Genomic DNA, 21,852 nt, shown 5'->3' with positions numbered 1-21,852 from the left:
TACATTTCATTGACACTGGAGTAAGAAATACTCACCCTTTATATCTTGCTGGGACATATCCAGGAAGACAGAAGGGAACTAAAATAGATCCTCTCTGCAAACAACAGAAAATCTACTATGATCCTTCTTAGTTTTGAAAGAAGACTGAGATCAATAATGACTGTTACCTACACATATGAGAGTATAAAATCATGGTAGACATATGTGAAGTATGGAAAATATCTAGAAAGTTGTATCAGTGATTTGGCTGGAAGACATGCCAAAAGAATTATACTTTAGCTTTCAGAATATTTAAATAAATAATTCTGGATAAGATGCCATGGCTTTAACCAGGACACACTTTAGTTCTGATTGCTTTTTTCAGGGCATCCTTCACATCCTTATTCCTTAAGCTGTAGATGAGTGGGTTTAACATAGGGATGACAACTGTGTAGAAGACAGAGGTAACTTTGTCCGTGTCCATGGAATAACTCGAGCTGGGTCGAAAGTACATGTACAGCAGTGTGCCATGAAATATAGCCACCGACACCAAATGTGAGGCACATGTAGAGAAGGCTTTGTGTCTCCCCTCCGCTGAGCTCATTTTCATGATGGTAATGATGATGTAGCTGTAGGAAAGGAAAACGGTAATAATGCTGCACCCCAGAATAAAGCTACCAAAAGTAAACAACAGTATCTCATTGATGGATGTATCTGAGGTAGAGAGGCCCAGCAAGGGTGGGATATCACAGAAGAAGTGATTGATGATATTGGAATTGCAAAATGACAATCGAAATGTGAAGCAGGTATGGATTGCAGAATCCACCATCCCGGCTACATAAGTGATAGCCACTAACTGGGTGCAGAGTCTCCTGGACATGGCAACTGTGTACAAGAGTGGGTTGCAAATGGCTACATACCGGTCATAAGCCATGACAGCCAGCATGAGGCACTCTACATCTGCAAAGGCTACCCAAAAATACATCTGCATGGCACAAAAATTATATGGGATCCTCTTTTGCTCAGATAAGAAATCAGCCAGTATCTTGGGAGAGACAGAGGAGGAGTAGCAGATATCACAGATAGACAGATTGCTCAGGAAGTAATACATGGGCGTGTGGAGTCTGGAGTCTACCTTGATTAGCAGGATCATTCCTAGGTTGGCGATCACAGTGATGCCATAAACCAGCAGAAAGAACACAAAGAGCCCCTGTTGCACATCCTGTCTTCCAGAAAGTCCTACGAAGATGAACTCAGTAAACACAGTGCAGTTCTCAGCAGCCATCTGTCAGGCCTGGAAAATCTGGATGTAAAATAAGAATATGCAAATGTAGGTTTATCTCATCTTACTGTCATTATAGGGAATTGTACTGGAATATATCCATTACTATATAAATAAATAAATGTTGAGATTGCTTACATTTGTCAAGTACTAAGCATAGTTTGTTAGCATACAATATTATAATAATATAATATAATATTATAATATTATTTCCTCAACAATTGATGTCAGATGAGGAAAAGGGAAAATATAAATAGGAATAATGATCTAATCATCAGTGGGCAGGTCTCCAAAATCTTGTGTGTGTGTGTGTGTGTGTGTGTGTGTGACATAAGATATTGCTTTATTTTAAAAAAAAAGATTGTTTGTTTTTTAATTAATTTTTTACATCATTGTTCATTTTTAAACAATATTTGCTTCCCCCTGCTCCCTCAGGTGTAGTCCCCATAGTTTCCTTTACCAATGCACCCGTGCACCATCACCTCAGTCCCCTGTGCTCCTCCCTCCCTCCTCGGATCCCTCTCCCTCCTTCTCTGCAGTATGTCTCTGATTTATAATTGTCCCTTTTTGCTTTGTTGTGTTTTATACTGTTATTATTTTTTCACACTCATGTCTTATTTGGTTCCCCTATATTCTTGCTATAAGTGAAACCATCCGATATTTTTCTTTTTCCTTCTGGCTTATTTCACTGAGCATAATCCCTTCTAGTTCCATTCACTTTGCTGCAAATGGCATGAATTTATGTTTTTTGAATGCTGAATAATATTCCATTGTGTATATATGCCACATTTTCTTGATCCAGTCATCTATTTTTGGGCATTTGGATTGTTACCAGGATAGCTGTCTGGAGGTTCCTCAGTCTACTAAAAACAGTGCTATTATATGACCTGACAATTCTACACCTAGGACACAAAAACATTGATTCAAAATAACACCTGTACACTGTTTATTGCAGCACTATTTACAATAGGTCTCCAAAATCTTAGCTTAAATTCATTTAAAGGGCCTCCCCGGTGGCACAGCCTTGAACGCAGTGCCGTGAAGCTGTCTGCAACCTCTGCAGCATGGGTGTGATTCTCGGCTGGCCTACATGGCACAGCAGACCTCTACTGTCTTGCCCACTGCTCCCCTCAGCGGTGTATTTCAGTCTGTCTGCTTGTTCTGCTCCCCACTCTTTCTCTGATGAATTCTCTCACCCTCCCGTGCCTGTGGCCTTTACCCCAGTTCTTGTATTTAATAAAAAATAAAAATCTTTAAAAAAAATCATTTAAATATCAGTTACCCTAGACACATCTTTTTTTGAGATGCTCTCATTTAAAATTGAAATTATTGGGCCTCCCCGGTGGCGTAGCAGTTGAGTGCAGGGTTGTGAAGCTGCCCTCTGCCTCTGCGACACCGGTTTGATCCCCGGCTGCTCCCCGGCCACCAGAGGAGGGTCCCGCATGGCGCACAGACCTCTCCTGCCACCTGCTGCTCCCCTCAGCAGTGTACTTCAGTCCTTCTGCCTGCTCTGCTCCCTGTTCTGGCTTGGTGAATTCTCTCATCCTCCCGCACTTCTGACTGTACCCAGTGCTTGTATAAATAAAAAATCTTTAAGAAAAAATAAATAAATAAAATTGAAATTATTGAAAATATGATCAAGCACAGTTCAGTTAGCAAAAGCAATTAAGTGTGTTCGAGCACCTCCACAATCCAGACTTCTTCCTCTTTTAATCCCCTGCTATATAACTGCAGATGTATTTATAACATATGAATTAATAAAAGTAATTAAATAATTATGTGTATAATCTTTCATAGTTTCCTTTCATTTTCTAACAACCTTCAGTTGAAAAAAGATAAATTATAAAAACCTAAAAAGTAAATGAAAAAGGCAAGAAATGAAATTAATACCTGACGCAGAACTGCCAGCTCTTTGTGTGTCTGCAGGGTGGTTCAGCCTGGTCTCCTGACTGCCCTGGATTATATAAGCATCCTGACTCTGGTCCCTGGGTATTCAACACCTGGTCTCTCAGGAGTAAGAGACAGGTACAGTAATATGGTTTATCCACTCATATTCCTGGTTTATCCATTCATATTCCATACAGGTAGGGTAATCGAGAAAGAAATACAGGATTGCTCAAAAGCTGTTTTTTTTTTTTTTTAATAAATGTGGTGGCCATGATTTAATGTTATTTTAAAATGAGCAAAACTGATACAACAGAGTATACCAAAGGATGAATCGGAGAAAATTATTTCCAAATTTTCTTCTGCATATTTTATAACTGGTAATAACCCTATTTATCACATGGTTAAATTTCTCCACCATAGAGGAAAATTAATAGTGTGGGAATTGTAATAAACAGTCTGATACTAATACCAATTGTCAAAAGCTGTTTCTTTGCCCCACTCTGTCTTACTGCTCATTGTGGTCCTTACTCAGTAAGAGCAAAGGTCTCCAGTCTGTGAGCACCCAACAACCATGCAGGCATTATGATTAATTCCTTAATTTACAAACAAATACATTCCTATGCATGCTCCCACAGCTATGCATACATACATACACAAATCGTCCATTCAACACATTCTCAAAATGACAGTTTTTGTAACTGGCAAAAAACTGATCATAAGCATATTGCCTAAGTAAAACTGAATTTGTCACTACATTGGTTGCTACATTTGTTGCTACAATTATTATTTTGACTTATTGTTTATGTCTATAGTATTTTTTAACAAAAATGATATCAGAATAAACATATGTATAACTATCAGGAAGGCAAAATATTCCTTTAGATTATTTCACTACTTTTGTGAATGAGCAGTTTATCTGATATAAATAGAAAAATATATACATAATTTATCACATCCAAGTGGTTCTTTAAAATAAATTATAAGATATGACCTTCAAAAGCAAAGGCACTTACAGTTAAATGAAAGCAATTTAGTTCTTTTTACCATAGCTAGTTTATATTGTTATTATCAGCATATATGCCATATAATTTATGTATTAACACAGATTTGGAGTTCTCTCTCACAAGCTTAATATATAATGCAAAACTGAAACCCAGAGGTGATAAGCCAACTCAATGTTTCATGGACATTAAGTTTCCTTGCATCTGTTAGAAATCATTCACAATAGAATCCTAAATACAGCACAATGAAACAAATCTGCCTTGTTCATGTTATCTGCTCCCTTGCAGGGTATTTCAATCAATTTTCTTTTTTTGTTCTCCACTCTGTCCCTGGTGAGCTCTTTAACCCCCATGCTTCCACCTTATGCTTATTCCTCCCTACCCCCACTGCAGTCTTCAGGGTGACTCTGTTAAATACTGTCAGAGGATATTGTAGTGTATTTATGTTAAAGTGACATTTAAAAATTCAGATGTAATTAAATTACCCATTCAGAGACCTGAAATTCCTCAAGTCCTACTTCTAAATCAGCCAGGTTTTGGAAGTGTATGTGGGTGTGTGTGTGCACATGTGTGTTTTTGTATGTGCATGCACATGCACACTTGTAAATTTAAATTTAGTAAGCATTATCATAATGTTTTCCAAGCTGTCTGCCAATGCACTCTGCCAATAACACGCTAGCAGTGAGAATACTGTGGCTTTTCTACATCACCAGCAGCTATCTTGCCTATCATTTTAATTTTAGTCATTACATAGAGTACATTATTTCTCTGATAACTAATACAGTAGAATAGTCACTTTCTTGAGGTATCTCTTAAAGTCAAAATGCAGGCTAGAAAATCAGTTAAATGAAAACTTGTTGATTATATTGGGGATCCTGCAATCTGTGGTGTCATCTTTTCATAACATTTTAAGTCAAATGAACAGAATTGTAACTTAGTCCCACACCAGTTATTTTTAAAATTGCCTCAAATATAGAAGTGAGCTATGCATTATGCATTGATATAATCATGTCAATATGAATAATACATATTCACCAATTAAAAACTTTCTTTTGCCAGAGTGGAGACTGAGACCCAAAGAAGGAAAGTGATTTGTTGAAGGTATAGCTTTTGAGAATTGATTGTAGGGACTCAGATCCAATTTTGCTATTGCTGTTTCCCAGTTCATAGCATTTTTCTCTAGAGACTTTCAAACTGGGCTAAAATTGTTTCCTCTTTGACAAGAGTCCACACATACAAAATATATTTTTTGTTCTTCTGTTTTAACAAATTTTGCTAACCAACTTTTTAGTATGAAGCTAATTGCTTGCATCTTTATACATGTATCCTAATCTATTATCCCGGATTATGATTAGGGATGACAGTGTCTGGGTCAGAAATAAGGAATTGTTATGAAGTAATGGACCTATAATATTTGTTACCCAGGAGACAGAAGGTAACAAATCATACTGCATTCTCAGGAATAGACTTCAAGTTATTTAAGGTTGTTTAGATAAGGGTAGGTAGACATTTGGTTCCAAGCTGGTGAAACCCTGAGGCAATATGTGCAGAGTGTCCTTGGTGACTTAAAAATTACTCTATGTTGGGCTTCCCTGGTAGTGCAAGGGGTTAAGCACCACATTATAAAGCTATCCCGAGCCTTTGCAGCATGAGTTCGATCCCTGGCCAGCCAGGGAGCTACCCACATGGCACAGCAGACCTCTCCTATCTCGCCTGCTGCTCCCCTCAGTGGTATATTTCAGTCAGTCTGCCTGTTCTATTCCCTACTCTGCCTCTGGTAAATCTTCTCACCTCCTGCACCTCTGGCCTGTATCCCAGTTCTTGTATGGATAAGTAAAGAAATCTTTAAAACAAACCATAAAACAAACAAACAAACAAACAAATACTTCATGTTTATTAAAAGTCACTTACACAATAAAACTACCACCTGAGGGTCTCTTAGTCACCATCTTCTGAATATGCCATCCATGCAGAGGCATGATCTGGTCATGAAATTATGCTGTTATGGCACATCACAATTCCAGATGTTCCACCTTGCCCAAATAACCAATAACCCTATAAAAACCCTAACTCCCTTCAATAAGCCCAGAGGGTGCTTTGAGTGAGATCTCGAGTTCTCTTTGCTTGATTCAAGTATATAAAATTCTCTTGATATGAATCTTCAACTTGGTGTGGACAATTTGTGGATGTATGTGGTGAGAGGGAACCCTTGACTTCAGTAACACATTAACACAATCTGAACTGTAGCTCCCAGCATGCCATGAACCAGAGTTCCAGAATGGAGGTGGGCAGCTGGGGAGGAGGGAGAAACGGGTATGGCTGGTATATATTGGTGTAAAACAAAGAGGAAGAGGGATCATGTGGGGACACCCCAAGAATGGTGGAAACCCTCATCTGACCTTATGGTGAATTATCCCCTTGGATGGCACATTGTCAATTTCAGGATTCTCCTCCTGTCCCAGCTCACTAGAACCTGCCTACCTCCTAGTTTGCAATTCTCTGCTGGGAAGTGCCTTGGAACTTTTCTCCTGGTGACTTTGTAGCTTTAGACCCTGCCTGACCAGGTGGTCATTTGCCTCAGGGGCAGAGGGGGTGGCAAATACAAGGCTTTGTGTCCTTCTTTTTAGAAATGGGTAGATTCAAAAACCTAGGGATGGTGAGCAAGCCTCCTTATGCTTGCCTCTGGCATATGAACAGTATAGAGTGCATGCATTTTATTTTACCTTAATGACATTGGGGATTTAAATCTCTAAAGCTGCTGCCCTCACCCATTAGCATTATGTAAACATGTGGTTAATTGGATTTCTACTTCTTTATATTCCCTTGTGCATGCTGCTATAACTTCATAAAGATTGTTCTTTAAATTATTCACATTTGCATCAAATTGATGGACAGGAAGGCAAAATGATATTTATAGTGAAAGTGGATTAAAGGGGCCCAACATGTCAGAGTAAAGGAGAACAGAAGGACACAAGAATTTACTGTTATAAACCCAACTCTGTTAATATTATCTCCTTTCACAAGATGTTTTTCAGACCTTATAGTTGCAGATAAGAAAGCCCATAAGATCGGGGACTCCAGACCTACATGTTGACTGTGCAAGCATGATTGAGAAAACCCTGACCAAATTAACCAAGGTGTTTATTAACATGCTGAGATTTTAAAAGCTAACAATACATGCCAGTGTGAAAAGCATGTTGTGTGACTGTGTGTATGCCACTAGAGGACCTCTCAAAATAGGATCGCAGGCTCTATCCACCAGCCAAGCCCTCCTCTCCCCACATGCTAGCTACTTAATAAAATGCAAACCCACACCATGTTGGGGGAGACCTCCACTTACAAATCCCTCCCCATTCCCTGATGTCTTACAAGTCTATACTCTTGTATGTAAAACTCTGTATTTCCTCCTTTATTTTTTTCAGTGAAGATCTCAAGGACCCTGTGACAATAGTATGATTCACTGATGTCCTGAATATGTGGTGTGTAGAAGCTGGTTCTAAATTTGGATTTCTATTTATCTGACTAAGTTTCTGCTCTCTAGTTGACATACACCATATCTGATAAAAGTCACTACGTAGAACAAATCAGTCTTGAGGTGCTGTAACATACAGGTATCAATAAGGAGAGTGGGTAAGCAGATTACACAATTTCATCTCCCAGTTTTACAGCAATCCACACACAGTCTATTTTTCATGTATTTATATATTTCAAATTATGCTTCCTTTACTGTGCACAAGTAGCATTTTTGAACAATCCAAAAGAACATGGGATAATAAAATATGATGCAGGTAGTAACCCTTAAAAACTATTATAAGAGCATATTCATAGATTCATAGATTTTTTTCTTTCCCCAGCATGATAACTGTAACAGGTCCTATTAAAGGCCCTACTAAAATGTGTTTTATGGGGTTTTACATAAATCCTGAAATGTTTACACACATAAGCTTTAAAAACAACAACTAGAAAATCTAAGAAATTCAGTGACTCTTAAGTTCTGTATTTGTAAATGGATAGTTAAGAGTGACTTATATTTTAAGAAAAAAATAGAAGAGTTCCTAATGGTCTTAAAATATACGACAACAAACATGTTATCTCAACATGATAATTCAGAGCTTTAACCATCAGTAACTAGAGCAGAGACTTTGAAATACACACATATTAGGTACATAAACAGATGAATCCTCTTTACCTCTAGCATAAAGAATATGTATGTATTTATATACATTATCTTAGTATCCACAGCAATTTGTGTACTTTCTTAAAAGTTGTTTTAAGTATTATGTATGTCACATATATATTGTTTTATTAAAGTAAGTAAATATGGATTGCTTACTTATATATAATTTATTTACATATATAATTTGCTTGTCACATTCTACACCCTTATTTAACTGTGTTGCTAATTTCTAATAGACACATAAGAATGTTAAATGACTATAAAACTGAGTCTACCAAAGGGAGAAGTGAAGGGAGAAGGGACAGAATAAAATGGGGAGGGAGCTCAATGCACTTTGGATATGAGGATGGACAGTGGATGCTTTGGGGTAAGTATGGTGTAATAGCAACACCTGAAGGGGGAGATTTGTACCTCTGTAAAACAGGCAAAGGTATAAACCAATGTCACCTGAATAAAAAATATATGTATATGGGGAATATAAAAATAAAATTTATTTAAAAATATATGTATATAGACACATGAATGTTATACTGTATTTTTATGTTATTATTTATTTGCTTGTTTCCCACTTAGTATCCATGACACCTTTCAGTGCTTGGATAACAGACATGGAAAGCTTCACCTCTCCAAATATGAAATGAGCATTCCTAAAAAACAAATCACAAATACCTACTGGAGGAAGTAATTTACAACACAATGATGAAATGGTTGACTATGAACTACTACATGGAACTTTTGAAAAGAGCAGAAAATGGGAAAGACCTGGAAATGTTCTTGGAGGGTCGATGGAGGAGTTAATCATTAGTAATTACAACACAATGGTGTACTTTGTCAATGCTTTTTCCATTGCTCTTATAACCTAACCAAATAAAAATATTTTATTATTTTTCAGGTTTGTTGAGATAAAAGTGGCAAATAATATTGGGTATGTTTAAGATAAATGTATAATTTGTAAAATGATGACCACTATAAAAGTAATAAACAAATCCATCACCCCACATTTACCATTTGGTTGTCTTGAAAACACTTAAGATCTACTCTCAGCTAATTTCAAGTGTACAGTGCATTATTGGTAACTATAGTCACCATGCATACAACAGATCCCAGAGCTTGGTCATCTCATAGCATAATGATTGCAATCTTTGACCAATATCACCCAATTCCATTTCAGCCCTCTACTCTCTGCTTCTCTGAGTTCCACATTTTTAGATTTCACACATATCTAAAATAAACAGTGTCTATCTTTCTCCTTGATTTACTTGTTTTTTACTCTAATGCCCTCCAGGGCCATCCATTCAGTGAAAATCATTGGTTTCTACTTCCTCAAGGTGTGGATTTATCTGCCTTAAGCCTCTTTAGTCATCATATTCTCTTCCCACTAGCATTTTCTCTCCAAACTTGCAGCTTTTTAGATCATTTCCTCTCTGAACTTGCATCTTTTCAGATCTGAGAGTCAAGATCTCCTTCCAACAAAATATTTCTTTTATACTAGACTTAGGCTTTTTCTTCTGTTTTGGATATAATGTCCATGGTTATTACTTCACAGTTATTCTATGGCTTAATATGAAGGAATTTCTTGGTCTGTAATGTTAATTACTTCATCTGGATTGTAGGATTCATTAGTACAAAAGTACTTTATACATCAGTGAATAAAAAGCACATAAAAACACAAAATTCATTTAGTGAACATGCAATAAGTTTTGTGTAATGAATAAATGTTTGAATGCAAAAAAAGAAAAATAAATGTTTGTCCAAATTAGAAAACTAAGATTTCAACAAATAGGATGTACCATATACAATTTCTGCACATATAATACACATTACATCTTTGACAAATGCACCATTATTGTATTGGACTTTAAAACAAACACTTACATCATAAAATTACAGTATTTCAGACAACTTTCTCTTGCAATCTGCCATATAATTTTACAGAAACAACCACAACGTGTTTGTGTGCACATAAAATAAACTTTTAAAACCACGTTTTAGTTTTCAGTTTTACCAGGGCATCTTTCACGTCCTTGTTCCGTAGACTGTAAATCAGGGGGTTCAGCATGGGGATCACAAGGGTGTAAAACAACGAGGCCATTTTGTCCTGGTCCAGGGAGTAGGCAGAATTCGGCCGGAAGTACATGAAGAGCATGGTGCCTTGGAAGATGGCCACGGCCGTCAGGTGGGAGGTGCAGGTGGAGAAAGCTTTGAACCTGCCCTCAGCAGAGCGGATTTTCAAGACCGATAGGAAAATATAACAAGAAGAGACAAGAACTCCTGAAATCATACTCAGTTCAATGAAGCCAAAAACGGTGAATAACGCTAACTCATTGACCTCTATACTAGAGCAGGAGATGACATAAAGCGGGGGTAAATAACAGAAGAAGCGGTTAACCTCATTTGACCCACAGAAACATAAGCAGAAGGTTAAGGTCGTGTGTATCAGAGTGTCTCCCAAGGCCACCGTGTAAACCACAGCCAGGAGCCGGGAGCACACCCTGCTGGACATGTTGACTGTGTAGAACAAGGGGTTGCTGATGGCCTGGTACCTATCAAAGGCCATGACTGCCAAAAGAACACACTCGGAATCTATAAAGATACAGAAAAAAAAGAATTGCAGACCACAGCCAACCAAGGAGATTGACTTGTTCTTGGCAAAGATGTCCATCAGCATCTTGGGTCCAACAGCTGTCGAATAGCCCAGGTCACAGAAAGCAAGGTGGCTGAGGAAAAAGTACATGGGCATGTGCAGCTGAGAGTCCATTATAATTAGAAAGATCATTCCCATATTTGCTATAAGATTAATGAGATAAGTGATTAAAAATAAGGCAAATAGGATCACCTTGTTATCAGGATTATTAGTAATTCCCAAGAAATTGAAGTGTGCGACAGAGCAATTTCCTCTCTCCATTCTTCTTTGTTCTTGTCTACACTTTTGAGAAAATAATAGAGAAAAGGAAAGATACATGATCTACTTTTGTTGTCATTTTTAAAAAAAAGTCTTTATGACTTAAAACAATTCCCTTTTTTGATTTTCTTTTGTATTATTATTTAACTGTCTTTAAATAAACCAGTAACACCTCTTTAAGAACATTATGCAAGCAACTTGAAAATAAAAAATATCTTGTATTTGTTTGATAAGTTAGATAAGTTGAGATAAGTTAGGTAAGTTGAGAAACTTTTATTTAAATCTAGATGTCATTCATGAGATATGTGATTTTCTGCAACTCTCATTTTCCTTACCTTTCTAATTACCTGGAGCATTCTGAATAATATGAAAGAAACACTATTGTTGACTGTTAGAATAAGAAGCTAAACATTTTATATGCTTGATATAATTCACGTGGACAGAAAATAAGATTAAAATTGCTATATTCTGCAAACATGATTGTTTAAAAAAAGATTTTTGTATTAGTTTTAGAAACAATGAGAATAATACTCAATACTAAGGAATAAAACTATGTTACATGCTCTTTATTGTCCTTAGTATTTGTTAGGACACAAAACAAACATTATTAACTTTTTGTCTTGAATTTATCATTGCCACAATATTCATTACTTATTGCGAATGTATTCTCATATCTAAGGAGGATTCCTTTACCATAGGAAAATCCTAAAAAGCAGTGGAAACAACAGTCTTTAAATTTTTATTGAGATACCATCTTACACCAGTGAGAATGGCACATATTAAAAAAACTAGCAACAACAAATGTTGGCGAGGTTGTGGAGAAAAAGGAACTCTCCTGCACTGCTGGTGGGAGTGCAAACTGGTCCAACCACTATGGAGAGTAGTGTGGAGATTTCTGGACCTACTAAACATAGAGCTTCCATATGATCCAGCAATTCCAATCCTAGGTATTTATCCAAAGGACACAGAAACATCAATTCCAAAGAGCACCTGCACCCCTATGTTTATAGCAGCACTATTTACAATAGCTAAGCTTTGGAAACAACCCAAATGCCCAAAAATGGATGACTGGATCAAGATGTGGTACATATATACCATGGAATATTACTCAGCGTTCAAAAAAGATAAACACATGCAATTTGCAGCAACGTAGATGGCGCTGGAAGGGATCATGCTCAGCGAAATAAGCCAGAAAGAAAAAGAAAAAATACCGGATGGTCTCACTCATAGCAGGAATATAGAAAACCTAAATAAGGGACCAGGAAAAAGAATAGCTATAAGAAAGATAAAGTCAAAATCAACAAACAACTATGAACCAGAGACACTCTATGGGGCCATGGGGGTGGGGAAAGGAGGGCTTGGGGTCAAAATAAGGGGGTTGCAATTGTATGGGGAATATAAAAATACAATTTAAATTAAAAAAGTAAAAAATAAAAATTCCAGAAAAAATTTTATTTCATTGCATTTTTGATGGAATTTTATCTTAAAATTGGAAATGATATTTGGGACAATGAATATTCCTGAGATAAATAGGTCTCTCTTTCTTATATTTGTATGTATTTTTGTATAAGTTTCATTTGTTTTTATGTGTGTATTTCTATATTGAAATAATAAAATTGGAATGTGTATGGATATATTCTTTTAGACAAGTAAATATGACATCTGGTTCACCTAAGTTTATTTCCACATCTGGTTGTCATGTAGTGCCTCAATTACTTAAGTTCATGTATAAACTTGCCTCCTGGTTGAAGGAATAAATAAAGACCTTCCAGTAAGTGTATATTAAAATCAAATAACTAAAATGTTGCTTTGTGGATACTAATTTTTGTCAGATACTTTCAGTTCTAGAGAATAAAAAATAACATGTGATCATTAAATTTCAGATTCATTTACTAATCTCTCAATTTTTATTCTGAAAAGGTCACTTTCTTCCCCTTTACTTTTTAAAGTTGAAGACCTCAGAACTTACCTGAGATGAGGAGGTCTTAGATAGATGAACAATAGGCATCTGACTTTTATTTTATCAGGTGGCATTTGGGATTTAAATCTCGGAAGCTACTGGCTTTGGGCTTTGCTATGATGCAAACTTGTCATTAATTACACCTCTGGTTCAGGTATTCCCCAATGAGCACAGCAACAACTTTAACAAAGACTGAGCTCTAATGTTTCAATATGCCATCTAACTAATATGTGTTATAAAGAAAACTGCTAATTATCTAATGAAATTCAAATAGAACTCTACTTAACCGTTTCCAGATCCTTTCTATTGTTCCTTTTGTTTCTTCCCATATTTCTTTCCCTTCATGGCCATATTCATGAATATTACTAATTAATCTTTAATGATGTATCTTCATTTTTCAAAATATAATTCATATGCATGTAGGATAGTATATGTTAGCCTTTATATTTTCTTATGCTGAATATGTTACCCTGACATTAAGGAGATGAAGAAATTGAGCTTTAATAAGATAATTATACCTAGGTTAAATGGTCACCATCTACCAGTAAATGACAATACATTGCTGATTTGAAGTCAGATCTCTCTCACTACAAGTCCAGCACTTAAACTGTCACCATTATCATTTTCTTAAAATGAAAATATAATTCAGACAGAAACTAGAGTACCTCCATATTCATTTCTTGAAAACTAAATAAAACAAATATCCTTGAGTACATGAAATTATGTTTTTCATATCTGGATTATAATTGCTTAAAATGAGGAAAGAATATGACATTAAATTAATTGCATTATCAAAACATATTTTATGGCTACCTAACATACAGCAACTCAGTCATGACCACTATAAAAATGTGATTTGGGCCTCCCCTGGTGGGGCAGAGGTTGAGCAATGGGCTGCAAAACTGCCCACAGCATCTGCAGTGCCAGTTCAATCCCCGGCTGCCAGTGAGGGTCCCATATGGTGCAACAGACCTCTCCTGCCACGCCCGCTGCTCCCCTCAGCAGTTTCTTCGGTCTGCCTGTTCTGTTCCCTGCTCTGGCTCTGGTGAATTCTTTTACCCTGCCGCACTTCTGACTGTACCCAGTGCTTGTATAAAATAAATAAATAAATCTTTAAAAAAATAAATAAAAATGTGATTTGTATAAGGATTTAGTGTTTCTCAGATACACAGAGCTGAAATAAGTCATTACAAATGGATGCTAATATAAATACTACCTTGTACCATGTTTTATTCTATTGAGTATATACTTGTTAATAATTTTTCCTTTACAAGTTAAAATCTATCAATTGGGCATTTTTACATTATTAAAAAAAAATAACAGGCAGATGTTAAAGGAAATGAAGTCCTCTTATCCAGTGATCTTTGGAGAAGGTCCAGGTCTTTACCCTCAGTACCCATTTATAAATTTCAGTACCGTTGTCAATAGTGCCATATTTGTTTTCCAGAGTGAGGGCAAGGACAGTGACTCACATAATGATGAACAAAGGTTCCCCCTGATATAACTGGGCAGAAAGTAAGGAATAATAGATCCGAGAAGTTCTCAACATCAAATGATCCCCATCTTTGACCTTTATTCAGCCTGGGCCAGAAACAAGAAGCCTAGATGAATTTCATCTAAGATGAAAATACTAGAATAAAATAACATAAAATAAAGGGATTAATTTTGCAGGATGTGTGCATTCTTTTATCCAATAAATGTTCTGGCATTGTAGAGCTGAACTCTGTAACTAGCCCTGAGTTTATCAACCATTATGTTCAGACAAAAGACTTCTTATTTACTCCTTTATCTACTACTATATATTTCTAAGAGGGTACTGGACCATTTACAAGGTGATACTAATACATAAGAAGTATATAAACAAACCAATTTAAGCACTACACCGCTATATGAGCAAGTTTATTAAATACATGATTTTAAAAACAATTTTGGAATCCGAAGGTGGCAAAGCTGATTTGACAAGGGAGTAAGAGATACTTGCCCACCATATCTTTTTAGTACACAAACATGAAAGAGAAGGGGATGAAAAAAAAATTATATCTGCATTACCAAAGCAAATCTACTAACATTCTTCTTTATATTGAAAGAAGATTAAGATCAATAATGAGGGTTCCCCAGACTCAATGTAGACATAAGTATGGAAAATATCTAGAATGTTGTACTGGTGAGAATGAAGGAAGATATACTAAAGTAAATAAATCTTAGCACAAAGAATATTTAAGTAAGTACTTTGGGCAAAATAACCAGGTTTACCAGAGATGTAGTTTAATGCTGATTGCTTTTTTCAGGGCACCCTTCACATACTTATTCCTTAAGCTGTAGATGAGTGGGTTTAACATAGGGATGACAACTGTGTAGGAAACAGAGGTTATTTTGTCCGTGTCCATGGAATAACTCGAGCTGGGTCAAAAGTACAACTACAGCAGCGTGCCATGAAATACAGACATAGCCATCAAATGTGAGGCACACGTAGAGAAGGTTTTGTGTCTTCCCTTCGCTGAGCTCATTCTCATGATGGTATCAATGATGTAGTTGTAGGAGAGGAAGATGGTAATGATGCTGCACCCCAGAATAAAGCTACTAACAGTGAACAAAAGCATCTCATGAAAGGATGTATCTGAGGTGGTGAGGGCCAGCAGGGGAGGGATGTCATAGAATAAGTGATTGATGATATTGGAAGTACAGAATGTTAATTAAAAAATTAAAGTGGTATAGACTGCAGAATCCTCCAAGCCCACTATGTAAGTGATAGCCACTAACTGGGTGCAGAATCTTCTGGACATGGCAACTGTGTACAGGAGTGAGTTGCAAATGGCAACATACCAGTCATAAGCCATGCAGCCGGCATGAGGCACTCCACAACTGCAAAGGTTACCCAAAAATACATTTGCATAGCACATAAATTATATGGGATCTTGTTTTGCTCATATAAGAAATCAGCCAGCATCTTGGGAGAGACAGAGGAGGAGTAGCAGGCATCACAGAAAGACAGATTGCTCAGGAAATAATACATGGATGTGTAGAGTCTGGGATCCACCTTGATCAGCAGAATGTTTCTTCAAAACCCAGAGAAACTTCTTGGAATGTAATTCCATTCTAAAATGATGTGATACATATACATAATGGAATATTAATCAGCAATCAAAAAAGATAAACTCATGCAATTTGCAGCAACATGGATGGAGCCGGAAGGGATCATGCTCAGTGAAATAAGCCAGAAAGAAAAAGAAAAATACTAGATAGTCTCACTCATAAAAGGAATCTAGAAAACCTAAATAAGGGACTGGGAAAAATAATAACTATAAGAAAGAAAAAAATCTGGGCCTCCCTTGGTGGTGCAGCGATTGAACGCTGGGCTGTGAAGCTGCCCGCAGCCTCTGCAGCACCAGTTTGATCTGCGGCGAGGGTCCCACAAGATACACAGACCTCTCCTGCCGTGCCTGCTGCTCCCCTCAGCAGTGTATTTCTGCCGTTCTGTTCCCCGCTCTGTCTCTGGTGAATCCTCTCACCCTCCTGCACTTCTGACTGTACCCAGTGCATGAATAAATAAATAAATAAATATTAAAAAAAAGGAAGTATCAAAATCAACAAACAACTATTAACCAGAGACACACAAGGGGGTAGGGGGCGGGAAGAGGAGGGATTGGGGTCTAAATAAGGGGGGTGCAATTGTATGGGGAATATAAAAATAAATTAAAAAAAATGGTTTCACTTAAAGGCTTTTAAAAATGGCTATTATAAAATATAACACATTCAAGATTTTTAGTTTCTATAGCTATAATAAACAACTGAGTAACTTTGAGCCTTACATGGCCCTTAAATATGTGACTACATCCATATTATCTCAACAGGATGATTCAGAGTTTAACCATTAGAAACTAGAACATAGATGGGCCTCCCTGGCGGCGCAAGGGGTTAAGCACAGCACTATGAAGCAATCTGCAGTCTCTGCAGCATGAGTTCGATCCCCGGCCGGCCAGAGAGCAACCCACATGGTGCAGCAGACCACTCCTGGCTCGCCCACTGCTCCCCCCAGCAGTGTACTTCGTTCAATCTGCCTGTTCTGTTCCCCACTCTGTCTCTGGTGAATCCTCTCACCCTCTACCCCCACACCTCTGGCCTGTACCCCAGCTCTTGTATGCATAAATAAATAAATCTTAAAAAAAAGAAACTAGAACAGAGAGGAAATAAAGACACAAATACTAAGAACATACACAGATGAATTCTCTTTCTCATATAATAAATATGTGAGCTTTTATAGATCCATTATTTAGTACCTACAACCATTTTATAAACTTTCATAACAATTATAAAGCAGATATTTTGCTATTAGTGCCCTCAGAGACTGTGAAGGTGCTTTAGATATCGAGAATGAAATGCTTAGTTCTTCAGCAAGATTGTCCACAATTTCATACTGTAGGCAATAATTCAATATACTAGCTGATATTACAGCAGTGACTAAAGAAGAGAGTTGTTGCTAACTCTAAAAATAATCATTCAACCTCACTTGAATAGGAAAGAAAGGAAGGAAAGCCTCCTGAAAGAAATTTTGGGGGACTTTATAATTGAAACACAGTGATGTTATTTATTAAGGCACTTTCCATTGATCTTTGTAACTTAACCATGTCAAACTTAATTCTGAAAAAAATACAACTGTCTACTCACAGACCTATGTGACTATCAGATCATTGCCCAGGATCCTTTCCTTTCCCTGAGTAGCATTATTTAATATCTGAAATAAGATACTTCCAATGAGAGAAGACATTCATTTGCATACAAGATTTCAGCATCATTCTATGTCTTTGACTACCCCGTGTTTTACTTCATGAAAGATTATAGTTCTTATGATTTTTTAGTGCTCAGTTAATTGGGTATCCCTTTATATTAAAGGATACATTCAATGAGAGAGTGCTAGATTCATCAAGAAATTCAAAACTAGTAAATGTACAAGAATCGCTTGGTGAACACAAAATAAATCTTAGTGTACTTGGAATAATGTTCAAATGAGACACTAAACAAATGTAAATATGGTATTGTTAGAAGGATGAGAAAAACATTCTAAAAATAAAGCATGCATCAATAAATTGAAGACCAAAATGAAGAATGACAGTCGTGGGGAATATTTTCAGAACTGCATTTTAGGACAAATAGTTGTGTATTTAAGTACTTTGGAACATTATTACCATTCTTGTATATCATATAATCTATGAACAGAGCAACAAACACTTGTATGTGCCTATAGGTATATATGCATAACATAAATCTTTAAAACCATGTTTTAGTTTTCAGTTTTACCAGGGCATCTTTCACATCCTTGTTCCATATACTGTAAATCAGGGGGTTCAGCATGGGGATCACAAGGGTGTAAAACAACGAGGCCATTTTGTCCTGGTCCAGGGAGTAGGCAGAACTCGGCCGGAAATACATGAAGAGCATGGTGCCCTGGAAGATGGCCACGGCCATCAGGTGGGAGGTGCAGGAGGAGAAAGCTTTCAACCTGCCCTCAGCAGAGCGGATTTTCAAGACTGATAGGAAAATATAACAAGAAGAGACAAGAACTCCTGAAATCGTACTCACTTCAATGAAGCCAAAAACGGTGAATAACGCTAACTCATTGACCTCTATACTAGAGCAGGAGATGACATAAAGCGGGGGTAAATCACAGAAGAAGCGGTTAACCTCATTTGACCCACAGAAACATAAGCGGAAGGTTAAGGTCCTGTGTGTCAGAGCGTCTGCCACTCCCACTGTGCATACCCCAACAACCAGCAGGTAACACACCCTGCTGGACATGTTGACTGTGTAGAGCAAGGGGATGCTGATGGCCTGGTACCGATCAAAGGCCATCACTGCCAGCAGTAGACACTCAGCATCTGCAAAGATACAGAAAACAAAGAATTGCAGAGCACAGCCAAAAAACGGGATTGACTTTTTCTTGGCAAAGATGTCCACCACCATTTTGGGTCCGACAGCTGCAGAATAGCAGAGGTCCAAGAAAGCAAGGTGACTGAGGAAAAAGCACATTGGTGTGTGCAGTTGGGCATCCATTCTAATTAGAAAGATCATTCCAAGATTTGCCACAAGAGTAATGAGATAAATGACTAGAAATATGGTGAAAAGGGTCACTTTTTTTTTCAGGATTATTAGTAATTCCCAAGAAAATGAATTCCATGTTGGTAGAGCAATTTTCTTTCTCCATTCTTCTTTGTTCTTATCTAAATTTTTGAGAAAATGATCAAGAAAAGATAATAGATACATGTTTAACTTTTGTGGACATTCACCAGAAAAGAAAATTTAAGGTGAACACTATATTCTTTTTCAGATGCTTTTTTTTGTAATCAGAAAATAACCCAGTCATACCTTTTATAAAGAGTCCATGCAAGCTATATTACAATAATATATATCTGGGACAGGGTGAATTAAGTTGAGGAACTTTCTTTTAAATCTAGAAGTAATTCATTAAAATTGTGTTTCTCCAGTTTTTTCCTATTACCTATTGCAAGTGTATACCTATATAAAAATGGGGGGACTCTTGACCCAAGAAAAATGCAAAAATAAGTGGAAATAGTAGACAATATATATACATTTGCATCACTTTTGGATTTTGAATAGACTTTTTTCTTAAAAATGGAAATAGTATTTGGAAATAGTATTTGAATAGTATACTATTCAATTTATATGTAGGTACGCGCATGTCACTAGTTTGTACGCATGTGTGTGTACATGACATATTCTAGTTGGAATGTGGATGATCTATTCGCTTCTACAAATTACATGGCATATGGTTCAGATGAGATTACTTCCACATGTTGTTACTTGACATGTGATGCCTCAGTTACTCTTGAAATTAAACAGAGCAAGCAACACCTTACATTCATGCATATACTGCCTCCTGATAGAAGGAATAAAGGCCTTTCACTAAATAAATATTAATATCAAATAATTAAAATATTATTTTGTGGATACTAATCATTTCAGTCACATTCTTTTAGTACTAAGAAAAAAATAATGTGACCATCAAATTTCAGGATGCATTCAATTAAGTAAGCAAGCACACAATTATTCATTTACTAATATATCATTTTGTTCAAAAAAGGTAAGTTCCCCTTCCCCATTTATTTTTTAAATTTGGAAACCTCAGAACTTACCTGAGATGAGCAGGTCCTGAGTAGATGCACAACAGGCAGGTAGCATTTTATTTTATCAGGTGGCATTTGGGACTTAAATCTCTGAAGCTACTGGCCTTGGGCTTTGGTGTTATACAAACATGCATTAATTACATTTCTGGTTCAGGTATTCCCCAGTGAACACTGCAGCAATTTTAGAAAGGACTGAGTTTTAATGCTTCAATATACCAGCTAACTATTATATGTTATGAAGAAAACTGCTAATTAGATGGTGAAATTCAAACAAACCCACTTAATCCTTTCCAGATGCTTTCTATTGCTCATTTTGTTTCTCCCAATTTAAAATATTCTCCTTCATGGCCGTATTTATGAATAATGCTAACTAATTTTCTATCGTATATCATCATTTTTTGTAATATAATTCATATACATGTATGATATTATGTGTTGGCCTATTCTAGGCTTCTCATATGAACAGAATCCTCTTTTATCTGTTTTTATTTTTATCAAGCTTCCTTTGCTCAGCATAACATTTTCAAGGTTCATGAATTTGTTGCAAGTGTCAGAAGTTCATATCACTTTTTGACTGAAAAGTATTTCATTTCAGATATATCTTATGTTGATGTACTCATCAGTTGATGAGCATTTGATTTTTCTGTACATTTTGGCTACTATCAGTGCTATAAATAATAATAACTGAATATACATATTCTGTTAATGCCATCTGCTATTAATGTTACCAAACATTTTCTTCCTCCCATCTTCAACACATGTAATTCATATACATTTAATTGACTTTGTGACTCTATCACAATCTCTACCCTTAGTACACCCTCTCTATTGAATTGTATTTATTCATATAGGAATTTTGCTTTTAGATTTAAGCCTTCAAGAATATGATCAATATTTACATTTTCTGAAATCATAACACAAGGAATTGCAAAGTAATTGCTTTCTAAATATTTATTTATTTATTAATTTATTTATTTATAAAAGATTTATTTATTTATTCATACAAGCACTGGGTACAGTCAGAAGCGTGGGAGGGTGAGAGAATTCACCAGAGCCAGAGAAGGGAACAGAGCAGGCAGACTGACAAAATACACTGCTGAGGGGAGCAGCGGGTGGCAGGAGAGGTCTGCGTGCCATGTGAGACCCTCCTCTGGTGGTGGGGGAGCAGCCGGGTATCAAACCAGCGCTGCAGAGGCTGCGGGCAGCTTCACAACCCAGTGCTCAACAGCTGCACCACCGGGGAGGCCCTCTAAATACTTATTGCTGCATAGTTCGGATGATGAAAATTGGATGGTGATGAACAAAGAATCTAACTACACTAGGTTTGAACATTTTTTTACATATGCTTATATATGTGTAAGTATGACTCATTTACACATGTTTGAATGGATATTACATATTTACAAGGTAGAAGTATACTGGCTTTCTAAAAATAAACTCAGGATATGATTATACTATAGGTGCTTTGTAAGTTGAGGAAAGTTTCATTTTTATATTTCCCGAACTATTTCCTAAGCAATTAACA

General features: G+C 36.6%; 2 protein-coding genes and 2 pseudogenes across 2 annotated transcripts; all 4 read right to left on the bottom strand.

Annotated features, from left to right (window-relative positions):
• Nucleotides 1–325: 325 nt before the first annotated feature.
• Nucleotides 326–1,264, bottom strand: LOC119250885 (olfactory receptor-like protein OLF2). The gene has a single exon (XM_037518465.1). It carries the CDS (start codon nucleotides 1,262–1,264, stop codon nucleotides 326–328), a length of 939 nt encoding a protein of 312 aa, XP_037374362.1.
• Nucleotides 1,265–10,301: 9,037 nt separating this feature from the next.
• Nucleotides 10,302–11,234, bottom strand: LOC119250790 (olfactory receptor 5W2-like). Its single transcript, XM_037518396.1, has one exon. It carries the CDS (start codon nucleotides 11,229–11,231, stop codon nucleotides 10,302–10,304), a length of 930 nt encoding a protein of 309 aa, XP_037374293.1. The 5' UTR covers nucleotides 11,232–11,234.
• Nucleotides 11,235–15,437: 4,203 nt separating this feature from the next.
• Nucleotides 15,438–17,026, bottom strand: LOC119250884 (olfactory receptor 8U8-like; annotated as a pseudogene).
• Nucleotides 17,027–18,453: 1,427 nt separating this feature from the next.
• On the bottom strand, nucleotides 18,454–19,390 carry LOC119250789 (olfactory receptor 5W2-like; annotated as a pseudogene).
• Nucleotides 19,391–21,852: the final 2,462 nt, after the last annotated feature.

The sequence above is a fragment of the Talpa occidentalis genome, unplaced genomic scaffold (assembly GCF_014898055.3).
Source record: "Talpa occidentalis isolate TD23 unplaced genomic scaffold, MPIMG_talOcc4v2.1 talOcc4.18, whole genome shotgun sequence".
Lineage (NCBI taxonomy): Eukaryota > Metazoa > Chordata > Mammalia > Eulipotyphla > Talpidae > Talpa > Talpa occidentalis.
The sequence above is the reverse complement of the archived record's forward strand: the minus strand, read 5'-3'. Positions and strand labels throughout refer to the sequence as shown.